At 37.6% G+C, this 17115-nt stretch overlaps 2 protein-coding genes across 2 annotated transcripts in view; one reads left to right on the top strand and one right to left on the bottom strand.

Moving 5' to 3' along the window:
• Positions 1 to 6: 6 nt before the first annotated feature.
• Positions 7 to 17115, bottom strand: part of LOC126370717 (dedicator of cytokinesis protein 9) — a 60287-nt gene continuing 43178 nt past the window's right edge. The window contains exons 28-32 of the mRNA XM_050015780.1: positions 10305 to 10717; positions 7855 to 8071; positions 5050 to 5215; positions 2870 to 2995; positions 7 to 2184 (exon numbers count right to left, since the gene is read on the bottom strand). Of these exons, the coding sequence (XP_049871737.1) occupies positions 1971 to 2184; positions 2870 to 2995; positions 5050 to 5215; positions 7855 to 8071; positions 10305 to 10717 (1136 nt within the window). The 3' untranslated portion in view covers positions 7 to 1970. The remainder of the gene's footprint in view (positions 2185 to 2869; positions 2996 to 5049; positions 5216 to 7854; positions 8072 to 10304; positions 10718 to 17115) is intronic.
• On the top strand, positions 11137 to 16881 carry LOC126373401 (venom acid phosphatase Acph-1-like). Its single transcript, XM_050019595.1, has 7 exons — positions 11137 to 11426; positions 12097 to 12204; positions 12789 to 13028; positions 13651 to 13833; positions 13909 to 14029; positions 14399 to 14607; positions 16530 to 16881. The coding sequence occupies exons 1-7, from the start codon at positions 11280 to 11282 to the stop codon at positions 16692 to 16694; spliced, it is 1173 nt and encodes a 390-aa protein (XP_049875552.1). The 5' UTR covers positions 11137 to 11279; the 3' UTR covers positions 16695 to 16881.

The raw sequence follows: 17115 nt of genomic DNA, 5'->3' as shown, positions 1-17115 counted from the left end.
GCATAGTATTTTTTACAAAATGTAATAAAACAGTGAAATTCAGATTACAATCGAGTAGACGATACAAAATTCTCGCTTAATATTTCGTGCACATATTTTAACAATAGGTAGGTAGGTAAGTATATAGATATACTGTAACGACTACAAGGATGTATCACTATTAATAAGCATGTTTTAAATGGCATTACTATATTCTCACAATTGTAAACAAATCTTTATTTACTCCAATCCATAAAAAAAAACATCTTGTCATTTAAGTACCTACTTAATACACAATAGGGATGAATAAAGAAAATGAAAAATACATAACATCAAATCTATTACGTTTGTGAATGTACTTATTTTACAAAGCAAATAGTTAAAAACAAAATATCTTTACTGACAAAAGAAATTATGATAATATAAAAAGAAACACCAATAAATAATCATGGAATGAATGAATGAAACACTTAACTCATATTAATTAGTTTTAAGTTTGTGATAGATTTGTAAAGTAAGGCTTAACTCGACAATCAACAAATAAATAAAACAGACAATAATATATTCTTAAAATTTGTTCATACAAACTAATACAAGTATTTTATTTACCATAAACTACCTATTTTCATTATGCAAGTTATGCATGTTGAAAAACATATTTAGATTTGTGAAAAGCGCAATAAAAATAAGTATCAGGTCCCAATTTTCTATTGTAAAACAAAAGATATTACCATCCCTTTTTTCTTTGTAATAATTATGAATGACAACAAACTTAAATAATTACGTAAATAAATGAATGAACAGTAGTAGTATTTCAACAATCAGAAAATAGTAGGAAAGTACAAAAAACTTATTTATGTATGAATGAATGTATGAAAAATGGGACACGCCCTCAGACTGGGACAAGAAACCGCTTAATATTTATAAATGGTTCTTAGGTTCGTTTATGGAGGTATAAAATCTTACCTAAATCGTACTAATAATGTAATTTTGTGCTACATTGTTGTTCCGTTCACCTAACGCCATATTTGGCGGTACTCATGGCACTCATCAAAATTCCAATAGGTATCAAAGGTAAGTGAAGGAGGATGGAACCAGTAATTGACTATTTGAAATACTTTTGTGATAAAATCCGATTTGAAATGCCTTAAATGGCTTTCGTCTTATCCCTAATGTGAATAAGTTACAATTTATTAGTAAAGAAATGAGTGAATGTGTTGGTTAATCAATTTCACATTGACGAAGTACTTGAACAGTCTTTGTAAGAAAATAAACCCGTAGTACTGATACCGTTTAAAGATCATTTGATAGAAGAGTAATCTTTAACAGATTAATTTAGAGAACATATTGGACTAATTGGTAAATTGGCATACTTTCTTACTATTGTATGCGCTTATAACGTTCTAAGATAGAAAGCTTATAATCCTGCAGGGCTAACATGCATAACGTCATGAAATTGTCGATCGATTCAATAAATTTTGTCGAAATTGATAAGTTTTTTTTCCGTAACATGCATACCACGTGATTTTGTTCGCATTTTAACACAACGATATGACTTATTTGGGTTCACATATTAGCACTAATCGACAAAACGACATGATTATATCGTCAGAATGGATAAAATTACTGCGACAAAATTTTATCATGTTGCGCAAGCCCTACTGACCAGATTAAAGCGACGTTTCCAAAGTGTATTATAATATGGCGGACAATCTTTCTTACGTCAAGTTCAGTGATCAGATATTACCTAAACTTTATAAAATCCCACGAAATGCTATGAAAGCATGGAAGCGGAATAATTTTGATGATGAAACTCCCGGATCGAACAAAACGTTAGAGTTTCTTATCAATCCGTTTCGAGGGATTCTTTCAATACAGCTATGCACATTAGTCAACTGGAAAACTTCAGGTATATAAGCGCCAGAATATCCGATCACTAGCTATGATGTCATTACATCACACCAGTTTTAAACCGTTTCGTTGCCCATAGTTCAAGCGTTGCTGGATTCTAGTTCGACACCGGTGACGGTGGTACTAAGACTCCCGTTGACCAGTATATCTTGCAACGGCTGCCCCAATATGCCGGCGAGTGAATCACTCAGCTTGTAGTAGTTGGTCTCCAATGCCTCGTGATAGGAAACCTGGTCGGAACTGATCAGTTTCGCGTTCAGCTGAAGCGCTGAGTGGCAAATAGTCAGGAACTCTCTGTAAATATAATTCAAAGTATATTTGAAAAAAAAAAAAATGCATTTGTTATTTTTAAATGTGAGTCAGAAAGAAGAAGAAAATGTTTAAATATTAGAACAAAGTTACGGTCATCTATCTACTCTACTATCTACTCAACCTGTATCCACCCACTGCCGAGTATATGCCTCCTCTCTTTCACGCCATCCTTTCCGGCCCTGTTCAAGTCTCATCCATTGCTTTCCGGTTATAGAAGGAAGAATAATACTATGTATCTATAGAACAGTAACTCCGCCGCACCAATTCGTATCGGGCGCCAAGCTAGATTTACCTCACCCCCTTTGGATCTCCATCGTGAATTAAATACGTTCATAAATAACTTACTTAACAAAGAGAAAATTAAATCCAAAATGTCTGACTCGGATGGGACTTGAAGCCGCAGGTCTTGGCCAGGCGAGCGTGTTAAGGCGATTCTCACACTGCCCCGCATGATGCGGTATAGAAAACCGTGCGTGTTTTCTATACAAATGGAGATACTTACAAGCAACGGAGGAACACGCATCCACGCGCTACGCTGGATCATGAGGGGCAGTGTGAGATACGCCTAACTATTACATAACCGGGTCCTCATCTTGTCCATGCGCACTATATCGATCTGCATAGTCTACACTATGAGTGCTATAAAAACAAAAAAAAAGTAACTTACTTAAATATGGCTTTGAGTTTGTCGACCATCTCTTCAGGGTACATCTGTGCTAGTGTGGGATCCAGGAAAGCGTTGGCGTACGCTAAAGGCCCGGCGTTCACCTGCACGCATACACTGCCTTGTAATCTGAAAATGCATATGCAAATAACAATGTCAGTTTTTTAAAAATGGAAAGGTGTTCGGTCTAAGGCGAAACCCGTGTAAATAGGAGAGAGGTCCGGGCAGTTGTACTGCGCATATACTGGGCCTATAACGCAGTACCTCGCCCAGGAAGAAACATTGCTTTCTTCTTGTTTTTTGCTTATTTCCTATATAATTTTACAACTGTTTAATAAGCCAAGAGAAACCGATGGGACTTTAGGCCGCGGCATCATTAACCAGATGAGATTGTAGTTGATTACGAGCGTAATCCAAATAAAAAAAGCACCAAGAAAACATTAAGCTGATCAAACTAAGTCCATAAAACAGGTTTAAGCAAAATACTGGAGATCCGTCTAAGTATTTTACAATATAAGACTATAAAGCCGTCTTAAGCTCGTAATTTTATTACTGGATTCCAAATAGCATCAAAAAGGCAAAGGCATTTAAGGTCAAGTTAATACGCAATAAGAACAATATTTCTTTATTTTTTTTTTTAATAATATTTATTGTAGATTTGCCGCAGGCATCTATCAGTATACACATACAATCATACCAGTAATCTATCTTTAATAGGGTGGCCACTATTCATTGGAAAAGAAGACAACTTGCTAACCATTTTTTATTTGAGTCCTAAGATGAATGACACATATGTTGTCGCCCACGGCAAATGGTAACACTGGGGACGTATCAAATCATTATTTTAAAAAGAAGAAAACGGAAAACAGTGGTGCCATCTGCCGTAAGTGACAGGTATCTCGTTTAGGCGCGAATACGAAGTTTTATTAGTGGCAGTTATGGCCGGCAGCGGCCTATTTGCTTTGCCTAGGAGTCAACTACATCTTGCACTAGGTTTTGGGTAAAAATAAACTGAAATATTAATGTAAGTGTTGATTTTGTTATAATGTTATTTAAAATTGGTATTGTAATAAATATATTTGTAATTTGGTATTGTAAAAAATAATGTTGTTTCTTTTATACATATCGTGTCAACCATTTGTGTCTCGTGTAACGTGTGCGACCTTTATAGGCGGCGATACGGATCACCATCTATCACGTTGGACTAACACAAAACTCGGTGTGGTGTGGCTGTGGGTTCGTCTTGTGATGGATGTACCTCTGAGTACCCCATTTGGGATATAGTCGTGAGCTTTTGTTTGTTTATCAAGGAGGACCTTTCCAGGCTACGTTCCTCAAACAATATAGATGGCGTTGTACAGATATTACCTATTTTCTTATTACTATGGTTGATAATTATTCAAAAATATTGTGTAACGACAGAGGCATATAGAAAAATAAATGTTGCTTGATACTTGGATCAGATATGTATAGAATTATGTTGCTACCTATATTGCTTCTCTTTATTTTGATTAGAATAATAATGGGTGGAAGACGTGTGGTGCTTGAGTGTAATAGTAATAACAACATCATTTACACCCAAAAACAAAGATAAAAGATACATATGTATGTTTACCATAAAATTAGAAGGTTAAACGAAGGCAACTCTGTAGTTATTATTATTAACTCGCCATCTTGTAGTTATTATGGGGAACGTCGCATGAAAAGTCCGTCAGTGCCAATCAGCTTTATAAATGTCCACCACATTAAAGAAGATAAGGGCTAGATAACAACCTATTCAAACGAGATGCTATTTTCAAAACGTCAAAACGAATCGATACGACGTTCTTATTCGAGAATATAAAACTGTGACGTCACCAATACACGTGACCAAACGTCGTACTCATTCCTAATAAACTGTTAACGCGTCGATACGTGATTAAACGTTACATAAGGTGAAAAACAGTTATCTTACTCTGTCGCACTCATTCTTACGTAATACATTAAAACTCGTAAATAATTCAAAACGAAAAATGATGTTGATTTTCGATCATCTTAGGCGAGCATTTTAATTTATCTAGCTAACAATAGCTAATTTCGCTGGCTAAGTAGTTAATGCCATTTGCGGCAAATATACATCACATCACGTCAAAAAAGTCGGTATTTGCGTAGAGTTAAGTTACCTAAGTTTTGTAATGGCGTACCTGAGTTGCAATTTCTTAAGATCAGGCGCTTTAGCGTTGACTATCTCGGTCAGTTCGGCGACTTGTCCCTCCATCTCGGAGACGGCCACCTCAATAGGACTCTTCTCTTCCACCTGAGTTTCGATGACAGGCGCCCGACGCTTTACGTATGGGAACCAGGTTTCCGCTGTTGAGAAATATATCGGTTATTATCGATATAAATATTATACACGACTATATTCACGGTAGGTTAGGTTAGAGGTGTATAGTATACACACCCACTCCTTGCCAGCTATATTTAAGTTACATGTCATTGTTATTAACCGGGCATAAATCCTGAGTATATTATTATAATAATTAAGAATAATTGAATGACCAAGAGATGATGAATAATTAATTTCTATACTATTAATTATTAGATATTCTATGTTACTATGTTACGAGGTAAGTTGGCCATAAAAAAAATAACTTATTGTAAATTCCAATGATGATCAGAAACAGGTTAAGTTGGATAAATTTGTTTTTTTTTTCAACTTATCTGTTTTTTTTACGTCTTGGTAATCTTGGTATAGTGACGTCTGCGGTTGCATCGGATCCGTAATCAATAAATACTCGATAGTAATTAGTGTAGTGTCTCTGTTTGTATGGTTTTCATGTCTAGACTAGATCGAGATGAACTTTGCTAAGATTACCTTTAAGGCTTAAGTTGTGGACACGCTTGATGGATCTCTTGTAGGTAATTAACATCATGGTGTATAAAAGGGTGAATCTCAAAATTTCAAGTTCGGTGGTGAAATTTCATATTATTTTTTCGCGAAAAATTGGGTTCCGATATGAAAAATATCCAAAAGGACCCTGGGTTCCGACATGAAAAAGTAATTTTTCAATTCCCAATTTCCCCAATTTTTCACGAAAAAATTATATGACAGTCGCCACCAAACTTGACACATTTTGATATTCACCCAAAAAAATCTAGGTTTGCTCAAAAGTGACAGCTAACATTTGAAGGTTAGCCCAGCTGACGTCGTCCCACCAAGCGTTGCCATTTTGTAAAAAATAAATTACCCCGACCAATGATTTTATATTTACTTCGCAAGTTATTGAACTTTTAGTAAAAGATTTACTTACAGTTTTAATGATTTTTATATACGTGACAATTAATAGTAATTAAATATATTCAGTAATTCACTCTTAATTTTCATTAATAAAATTTACGTCCTTGGCATGTTGGAGATACCAATTTAATGGTAACATAGTGGTAACACTAACGTCATCAAAGGGCTAGCAATGGCGGCATGTCATAGGATTGAGCATACCTGGAATTCTTATACCATGGTTAACATGAAATTTTGTTATACTGAACTTTATCAATGAGATGCGTAAGTCTCAGCCGCTGATATTGAACGGGCCTGAGCACGAATCACAGCACGTTTTGAGCGTGTTCGAAGGAAGGATCTGGGGGGCTAAAATAGCCACATCAAAGCAATTCATCTAAAAAAGCAATATTGCTATGACATTTGCGCATATAAAAGTAAGTGTTATAATGTGCACAGCTGTAAGTGATCCATAAATAAATAAATAAATAAGTGCGTAATGCAAAAAAATGTCAAATTGCAATATTGCTTTCTTAGATGAATTGCTTTGATGTGGCCATTTTAAGGAGGAGCTCGGTGGCGTAGCGGTAAACGCGCTCGGTCTGCGATTGTTGAAGTTAAGCAACTTTCGCAAAGGCCGGTCATAGGATGGGTGACCACAAAAAAAAAGTTTTCATCTCGAGCTCCTCCGTGCTTCGGAAGGCACGTTAAGCCGTCGGTCCCGGCTGCATTAGCAGTCGTTAATAACCATTAATCCGCACTGGGCCCGCGTGGTGGTTTAAGGCCCGATCTCCCTATCCATCCATAGGGAAGGCCCGTGCCCCAGCAGTGGGGACGTTGATGGGCTGGTGATGATGATGATGATGGCCATTTTAACCCCCCTGTTGTTAACGCGGATAGAAGGGAAGTTCTAGGACATTTTAACGGAAATGAACTTCAACTGAACGTCTTCATTTAATTTCCGTCAAAATATCCTAGTACTTCCCTTCTGTCTCCGTTAACGACAGATCAACTTTCATGTGAGATGAGTGAGAAATGAACTTTCATGTGAGTAGTAGTAAGTCTTAGCCGCTGACAGTGCACGGGCTCGCACTTAGCTCCGTCTCTTGAGAATAGAATCTCAGGCATAGAATAAGGAATAATACTACGTTATCATCATCATCATCAGCCCATTAACGTCCCCACTGCTGGGGCACGGGCCTTTCCTATGGATAGGGAGATAGGGCCTTAAACCATCACGCGGGCCCAGTGCGGATTGATGGTTATTAACGACTGCTAATGCAGCCGTGACCAACGGCTTAACGTGCCTTCCGAAGCACGGAGGAGCTCGAGATGAAAACTTTTTTTTATGGTCACCCATCCTATGACCGGCCTTTACGAAAGTTGCTTTACTTCAACAATCGCAGACCGAGCGCGTTAACCGCTGCGCCACAGAGCTCCTCAATACTACGTATAGAACGGCAACTCTCCGCTCCCCACCAGCGTCTGATCTAGGTTTACCTCACCCCACCTCGGACATAGTTTAGACTTGAGTCGTATGGCCTCAAGACGTCACACACACAGATGCGCGTGTACAATAACGTCAATGTGTGGTGTTTGTGTAAAATGGGATAGTTTGTATGAAGTGTCCGGGGTGTGTCTCAAGCACACATCGCCGCGAGTTATAAACGCGCTCGTATTTACTCTTACGTTGTTAACGCTGAAAGAAAGAAATTCTTTAGGACATGCTTACCAGTGAGATGCGTAAGTCTGAGCCGCTGATGGTGCACGGGGCCTCTTGCTGCCCCATCCCTAGTGAAGGGCGTCTCGAACACGAAGCGCCGCACGTTGTGAGCGCGCTCGAAGGACCCCTCGCTGGCGGTGCTCACGCTGGCTACGCCTTCAGGCGCCGCCCGAACCCACGTCACTTGGATGTGCGCTAGCTTGCTGTCTAGTTCGTCACGATTCACCTGCACATATAGGAATATTTATCTAGTATTTTTATGTAATAGTAACTGTCTGTTTTACCTATCTGTTGTAACAGTTTCACAGTTCACTAGAGTCTATATTTCTAAAATTTAAATAAAACAAAAAAAAAAACTTTGAAACTAATACAATTTACATTTAAAACATTTGTGTACTAAAACTATTTACCTACATATTTCTCTAATCACAATCTATTGGTGACACAAAAAGGGTTACACTGTAACATCGTTAGGGCTCCCGCTGGATCGATTTAGAGTGCTCGATGCATATGTGGGATTTTTTAAAATTAATATAATTAATTATTATATTTTTTTATAATATAATTAATATAATTATTAATTAATCCTTCGCTGTTTGCATCAAAAAGGAAGAGGCAAAACGTTTAGTGCGGATTGGTGGTATATCCACAACATAGGGATGAAATGCCCGCCGACACCTAAGTGTCCGTAGGAATTTGCCGTTGAAAAAAAAACATCCATAAGTAACGGTAAGTAAGTATAAACGCTTCCTGTTTTCAGCGCTTAAAATTAGAACAAGAACATCTCAATATACCTAATATTTTTTTTTTAATTATTGTTTCACTAGTTTTACGCCCGGCTGATTATAATTATTAGTGAACCTGTCCTATCATAGGCTTGTTAAAGTGGGCATCATTTCGACAATACACAGTATATCTTAGGTTGAAAAGGAAACCATCAGTATGAATGACTTACAGCCATCTTGGTAATGATTTTAACATTCGCAGTACGAAAAGGCACTTAAGGTAGATAATGATTCACAACAATGGTTGAGTTTCAGAACACCGGAAGACAATTATGATCAGTGTCGCCGCAAAAATACCCTACATCTTTTGTCTTTTAGGAAATATCCGGCAGGAACTTGTATTTGAAAATATACAGGGTGTTAGTAACATCGTAACGAAAACTTTGAGGGATAATATTTTTTCTGCAAAAGTATGGAAAATAATTTTGAAAAACACAAATTTTTTTATGAATGTTGCGACAGGAAATTCCACTTGATATCAAGTAAAAAAATATATACATTCATTCGTTACGGTGTCACTAACACCCATACCTACTTGTATGACTACTGTAAATACTTGTACGGGGTGTAAGTGACATCGTAACGAATACTGAAGGCGATGATTCAGCTCATTATTCTGTGTTAATATCAAGTGAAATTTTCCATCGCAAAAGTATAGAATTGACAAAAAAAAATCATGAATTTTGGGACGGAAAATTCCACTTGATATTAACTCAGAATCGTGGTCTGAGTCATCCCCCTGAGTATTCGTTACGGTGTCACTAACACCCTGTATATATTTTTTTTTTACATAAAATAGCTTCACGCCTATATCCCCGATTTCTTTAATATAATATTTTTTTTTAATATTGCGTAAGTAGTTGTAAAAGTAGTTGTAATGTTAAATCGTGAAATCACAATTTCTCTTACATGATTTCGTGTATCAAATCATTATTGTTTACTTTGTGAAGTATTCGTTTATACGTAACATTTATAGCAAGTGGAGAATGGTATTAAAAGTTTTTCAATATTGCTAAGGGAAAAATAAAGAGTGCTTGATAAAAAATATCTTGAAACTACATAAAAATGTGTTGTTCTTAACAGTCCTTACTACGTCTGATCTGTATTGGGCATAAATTCTAATAAAAATTAACATACTTTTCTTACCGTTCGTTTCGGGACACAAAATAGTATCCGAAATAGCAAGAATTGTTTGTTAATATTAGATTTGAAGGTATAAGTCGTATGCCTACATTTTTAATGTAAAAAAAGTTAAAGCATGAAATATGACTATTGAAATATGGCAGCTTGCCTGTACTATCTGTTTTCTTTGTATGTTTCTTGTGTCTGTTTCATTGTGTACAAATAAATAAATAAATAAATGACTTGGAAGTTAAAGTGTGATATTACAATTATATGGACTTTAATGATGTGACTAATTATAAAGTAAGTAAGTAAGTAAGTAAATTTATTTTGTTGTATAGTGTGGAATAATGTAGACTACACTAAAGTATGCATTGTAAAATATGTATTATCAGTACGCCTATTAAAATATTGTTGCTTTTCCTATGTTTGTATAATTTTTGAGTCTATAAATGGAAGTGGATGAGGAATTCATTTCATTATAGTGAAACAAACGTAGCTAATGTATTACATTGAGTGAAGTCTATAACAAATAATAGTCGTTAATCTTACCGGAGCCGAGTCCATAATCATTTTGACGTGTCCCGCGCCGAACTTCTGTTCGTAGAAGTTCTGTAGCTTCTCTGATATCTCGCTAAGTGACGTCAGCTTCGGTTCCTTGTAGATGAATTCTACACCCTCTTCGTCCTCGCCGAAATACGCTTTGCCGTAGAACGCGACCCTGTAGAACCTGCCGAGGAGCCGTTTCCCAGAGTTGGTGACTTCGATCACTTTAGCGTATGCTTTGGTGAGGTGCTGGTAGCAGGTAAGGAGAGCTTGGTAGTCCTTCCTTCGCTCGTAGATGGGTATGATGAGACGATACAGAGGCCCCAGTAGTTCGTATCTCTCGGCCTTGTCCACGAACTCTGTGCATATCATCAGCTGTTCGAGAAGCGCCTGCTCGTTGTAATGGACATCCGCCATTCCTGTAAATGTAAAATACTTTACTGCATATTGTTTGTGACAATGTAATCTTTATTAGATATACGTCTAATAAATAGACAGTTCATATGTTTATAACGTTGGTCACACAAAAGGCATTCACTTTCATAGCTGCTACTTCCAGGCGTAACTGATTAAGTTAGAAGGAGGAGAACAATAGATATAACAGAATTTCTGATTAAGTAAACTTGTATTTCTTATTCAGTTCATTACACCTAATATATAATCGACTTTTTACGAAACGCCATGCATAAAATGTGTATTATTTATACTATAATTGATACGATTTGAAATGGGTACACCAGGTTTCTGTGACTCGTTATTTTGTTGCAGGTGACATGTCTACGTATGGGCACAGCGATTTCTAATCCAATTTGTGAATGAGTCGTTGCACGGCGTGATAACTGGCAGGACAGCTCCGGCCTTCTTCAATAGCTATTCTATGTATCTGTATATAAATGGAGCGAAGGCTCGCCGCGTTACAGTCGAAAACTGTCGCGGGCGCGCGCTGACGGCGGCTGGCTGTTGTCGCGAGAATATACAAACATGGGCCACGTGTGTATGTTTGTTAGCTTGCTCTGTGTCGCCGTCGCCAGCGGCATAAGGCCCCTGGCGGACTCAGTGGACTCCTTCCAAAACCTGCGCGCGACAGACGACGATATCAACGACACTGAACTGAAGCGCGTTTTTGTGGTACGTTCCGACTATTTCTTTATACTTCATTTACCAGCTCATACGTCGAGGATTGTTACCAGTTTCCGTGGTTGATGCAGAGGTCATGCGCGATAAACGTGCTTTGTGGACTTCCTATACAAATCGCATATCATTCATTGAATAAGGACCGCGGGTCACCGCGCGTGTCACACACAAATCTAATCACATTTGATTAAATGATAATAAGAAAAACGGTGTGTAAATTCATGTGTTTTTCTACGTGTATGCAAATAAAAATACAGGTAGACAAGTTTTATGACTGACAAAGATAGGGCAATTAAGATTATTGTAAAGGTCGTGGTGTAATTAGATAATACCTGCTCTAATGTTTGTTTTTATTTGTCGTAATCTGGTCTTTATCATTTTAGCGAATGATGGGTACAAAGATTATTTTTTATCACTTTTATTAGCTTGTCTTTGTATTAATTTCAATAACCGGACTCTCAGCATACTTGTAGTCTGATAGGGTAAAATGATAACACAACCACACGACTATATTTCCAATTGGGGTAATCAGAGGGTAAAACAATGATGCCTATTAAACAAGAAAGACGTTTATGTCCAAACATTTCTCAAAAATTGCATACCAAATTCAACAGTTCCTTATGACCTTTTTATAATAACTTATAAACAACGAATATGTTAACAGATATTCCGGCATGGCGATCGGACACCGGACGAAGAAGAGCTAGCATTCACCCCGACAATTGATTACACCAACATTTTCTTCCCATACGGGCCGAAAGCTTTGACTAATGTAAGTGCAAGTCATATTATCATACTAACATTGCATGTAACTCCTGCGAATTAAGTAGATCTCCTCGCTATTCGCAAACCTTTTGACGTGACGCCTAGTTAATTTGCACAGGTTGTACTCACATCGTACACAAACTCGCATTCTGTACATAGAAACAAGTCTTAAGAAAATTACTTTTCGCTATTCTTTTGTTGTTGCCATCCAAAAATAGATTGAGGTGCTGGTACATTGACAGGTTACCAACCATCGCCTATAATTAGTCCATCGCGTGACAACACGTGTTCCCTCACTCATCTTCTACGACAAACCCGTGATGATAAGCAACATGGAACGTTCTTATAATAATCAGAATCTACGTATCAATATGAAAATCTTTGCTGACTGCTATCCTATGCGCCGCTAACATTTCCATATAATAATTCTTTAATGTCAGAGATACCCATTTAATAAGCGTGTAATGTCTAAGACAAAATCGTCGCAGGCTACTTATTTCAAGAAATGCCGTTGTGGGCACAAAAATGAACAGCAAACATCATCATCAAACTTGGCGTTAAATTGTTTAAAACCACTGAAATTTTATTCAGAAAGGTAAGGAGCGTGCGTACTACGTTGGCCTGTACCTGAGGACTCGATACAACGGGTTGCTCTCCTCCTTGTATTTGCCAGAAGAGATCACAGTTCGGACTACAGACTACGCCCGTACCAAGATGACAGCTCTCGCCGCCCTTGCAGGCTTGTACCCGCCACAGCAAGTCCAAAAATGGCACCCTCATTTGGCATGGCAGCCTATACCATACAACACCCTGCCCTTTGACGAAGACGATGTAAGCAAATTGAACTATCTTATCCTATCGCAACGATTCTCTCCATTATGATTCGATTATTTTTTTTGGTTCAATCTAAAATCTCAACAATGAATACTCATTGTAGTGGGGTCAATAAAGCAGAAGCTTGCTCAATAATCAAATAAAACATAACATAAACAGCCTATATACGTCCTACTGCTGGGCACAGGCCTCCCCTCAACCACCGGAGGGGATATGGAGCATCCACCACGCTGCTTCAATGTGGGTTGGTGGATAAAACAAAAACAAACTAAAAAATCTTGCATATAAGAAGAACCCTTCATTGATTCACTGTTAATGAACATGCTTTCAATGAATAATCATTGTTGAGATTTTAGGGCAATCGAATCATAAAGCTGTAAATTAAAACAACGCGTGCCTACGCGGTTTTTAGATAGACTCTTATCGCAACGTTGCATAAAAGACTCATAAAGTTGATAGTTTTGTTATCGAACAGGTGTTAAATCATCTCATTTGTCATGGTTTTCAACATCAAAGTTTGAAGACTTGTTGAAGATTTGTCCATTAGTAAAATTATACGAAGGTATAGTTGTCTTATTTAATCGTTTTAATAAATTGGACAATATATATTTTTTCACAGCTACTTTACTATTACAACTGTCCTCGGTATTTATGGGTGAGGGACCAGGTCTACGACTTGCCAGAAATGCAAGAGAAGATAAAACCTTACACTGAATTAATGCATTATTTGAGCGAACATTCAAAATCTCGTATCAAAACGACAGAAGATGTCTTCTTTATGGACAATCTTTTTAAAGCTTTGGTACGTACTTAAAACACATTTATTAATTCAATTACGAATTTATATACATTATTATATTTAGCTTTATTAATTTAGGACAACGTGGGGATGAAAATTCCTCGGTGGGCCGCGGAAGTGATGCCGAGAATAAAAGAAGTAACGAAAATAGAATACGCAGCCGAGTTCTATAATTCTGAAGCTATACGGCTGGCATCAGGTAGTAATGGCTTTGATTTGTATAACTAATGTATAACTAACCTGTGCATTTATTGCAATTAACAGACCCTTAAAGGTGGGACGTGTAATAAAAGAAACATGCAATTCAAAGGCGTCAGCGACCAATAAAACAAATGCGCACCACTTGCTGCTATTGATAAATAATATGTTACTACTGCTGCAGTCAGTAAAGCGGCACAAACTAGGCTAACCCCAAGGCCGGAGCGCGGGAATTTGTACGAAACCGCATTGAGAGCTATACCCGGTTCATTTCTCTCGCTTTTTCGTCTCTGTGTGTATGACGTTTTATAGTCGCCACAGGTCCCTGCGTCGTCCAGTTTGCAGCCTAATAAATATACATGATTGACAGGTGTACTAATGGGCGAGATACAGAAGGCAATGGCTAGCGTTGTGTCTGGGAGTAATGAGGGGCCCAAGATGCGGGTGTATTCCGCCCACGAGAACAACGTGGCAGGCCTAATGGCGGCATCCAGGGTGTTCGTCCCCCACCAGCCGCCGTACGGGGCCACCTTTTCCTTGGAACTGCGGAGGAAGCCGAACGGGGAGTTCGTTGTAGCGGTAATATCACCACCCACATGTCATCTTTTCCCTCGCTTTATCCTATTTTTTTCTGAAGATTTTATAGGTTCGGCTTTTTACAGATGCGACAGCCAATCTGACTTTCGAACTCGAAGGGAAAACCTTCTTTATTATAGGTTAGACACATACCTCCGAAAACATATTTCTCCGGTGTGTGGGTTTCCTCATCCTATACACAATAACACGCGATGCGAGAAATATCGCGGGCTTTGACCAATAGACACAGCGTACGCTGTCTACGTAGATAAACAATTTGCAAATAACTTAGTAGCACGGTAGTGGTTTCTATTTTCTGCATTTAGAGTCGTAAATAGACCTTTATGTGTGTGTGTTTTTTTTATATATTTAATTTCTTCGACCTTTTAGCTCAGAAACGTCCTAAGGCGTTCGCATGCTTCGCGGAGCCACCTCGTTTACTTGAGGATTTATGCTCATTGTGCTTCAACACCCACGCACTCCAAGTGAGATGATGAGTTCCTTCTGCAAACGGCCACAGACAGTCCCTCTAGATAACATACGCTTCGTCTATTGGTCGAACCCGGATTTCTAATGCCGCGTATGTCAAACCGCGGTAGCTGATAGCACACGAAGCGTTGTTTCCCCGTGTCGATTGCTTGAGTTATTTAGAACATGGTATTGTCATCAGGTGAGATTGTGGTCAAACCAAAATAAATCTAATTGAAAGTCAAAGGACAATTTACTTATAGCCAGGAAGCTACTGAAGCGGCAAATTGAGTGTTTGAATAGTTTATTTAAATTAAGCTGATAGAGAGAAAGGTGAATGCCTTTTCACGTCATTCTACTGAGGCATAAAATTAGGATTAGGTGAAAGTATTTATACGAGTTACTTACTGACGATAAATACGGTAAAGATATGTTATGTATGCACGCGTAACATATACATAACTTGTCATTTGGTTCAATTGATACTTGCAGAACAACATGACATAGGCTCACGACTATATCACGATTTGGGTAGTCAGAGTTACTACCATCGCAAGGTGTAAGGTGTGCAAGGTGGTGTGGTATGGTGTCTTAATAATTGCTATAAGACCACATTATTTAGCCAATCTACGGACAAATATGATCTGATTTATTTTTTTATCCAGGCAGATATTGAACCTGGGTCAATCGGTAATTAGGTATATTAGTCAGGTGAAGGAACCAAAAATCTTTTTATAAGTATTGAGTTGTGATAAGGGTAAGTCTAGGAAATGTTGCGACTGCTATATTTGACTGGATAGGAATTTTAACAACTAGATAAGATTTGTTAGGTGCTAAGGCCAACATCACGCGATGGACTGACCTGAGATAAAAACTAACAATTTCTACTCAATATAAACATTATTAGGTCAATGAAGATAAACAATAACAATCGTACGATTCTTTGTTATGCAGATTAAATTTCTTTGTTAATTTTTGTGTTTTAATCTCAGCAGATGGTAAGCAATGACGCGACCAAAGGCAAAGGGGGGCGAATTAGGACTAAAGGAGAACGCGTTAGGAAATAATTTTATTCTAGCATAAAACTAATGTCAATATTGGTTGGACTTCTCATGCTTTACTGAGACAGAAGATGCTTATGTCTTGTAGTGTGTAGCGCTTAGTTTGGTATTTTTTTTTAAGTAAGTAAGTATAATACAGGGTCTTAGTGACATCGTAACGAAAACTTTGAGGCATGAATCAGACCATGATTCTGAGTTGTAATCAAGTGGAATTTTCTGTCGCAAAAGAATAGAACTGAAAATAATTTTAAAAAATACTAAAATTTTCTTGACTTTTCCGATAGGACATTCCACTTGATATTAACCCAGAATCATGGCTGAATCATCCCTCTTAGTATTCGTTACGATGTCACTAACACCCTGTATAAGTAATTATAATGCATTTTATTTTGACAGGCTGTGTATACGCAAAATGTGGGACCAACGGCAACGGTTCAGATTCTGCCGATAGACGGGTGTGGAGGCAAGGTGCTCTGCGACTTTGACACTTTCATGGCCCTCGTTAGTGAATACGCTTGGACCAAACACGACTACAAACTAATGTGCCCTAAAAAATTCTAGTGAAAATTACTAAATAGACTAGGTTTTTAGATTGAATTAAATGTGCGAAATTAATATAATAAGAGACTGTGACGAAGCAAAGTACAAAAAAGCTCGATATCATTATGAATTTAATATAAGTTAATATACAGTCATATTTATGGTTGACATTGATAATGAGTGAGATGAATAAAGGCTGTGATTTTTACTTCACCTTGTTTCTTTTAATCCTGACTTATTTACCTGACGTAAGCCCTGAGACTAAACTGATTATTTTAATTAGAATGTCAATAAACATAACAAAGAAGTTACAGCCAAAACTCTGCTGAGCGACCAAAAACAAATAAACGAGCAGTAAACTCATCATGCTATTTATCTGACAGATTTTATTGTAGTAGTTAATTGTACTGTGATTAGATATTACAACAAACGAAGTTAGAGA

This window comes from Pectinophora gossypiella, chromosome 1 (assembly GCF_024362695.1).
Source record: "Pectinophora gossypiella chromosome 1, ilPecGoss1.1, whole genome shotgun sequence".
NCBI lineage: Eukaryota > Metazoa > Arthropoda > Insecta > Lepidoptera > Gelechiidae > Pectinophora > Pectinophora gossypiella.
The sequence above is the reverse complement of the archived record's forward strand: the minus strand, read 5'-3'. Positions and strand labels throughout refer to the sequence as shown.

Coding starts and splice junctions, on each gene's coding strand:
- LOC126373401 (XM_050019595.1), top strand. CDS start 11,280: ATGGGCCACGTGTGTATGTTTGTTAGCTTGCTCTGTGTCGCCGTCGCC. Junction 13,029..13,650: donor TGCCCTTTGACGAAGACGAT/GTAAGCAAATTG, acceptor ATTTTTTCACAG/CTACTTTACTATTACAACTG. Junction 14,608..16,529: donor ACGGGGAGTTCGTTGTAGCG/GTAATATCACCA, acceptor TTATTTTGACAG/GCTGTGTATACGCAAAATGT.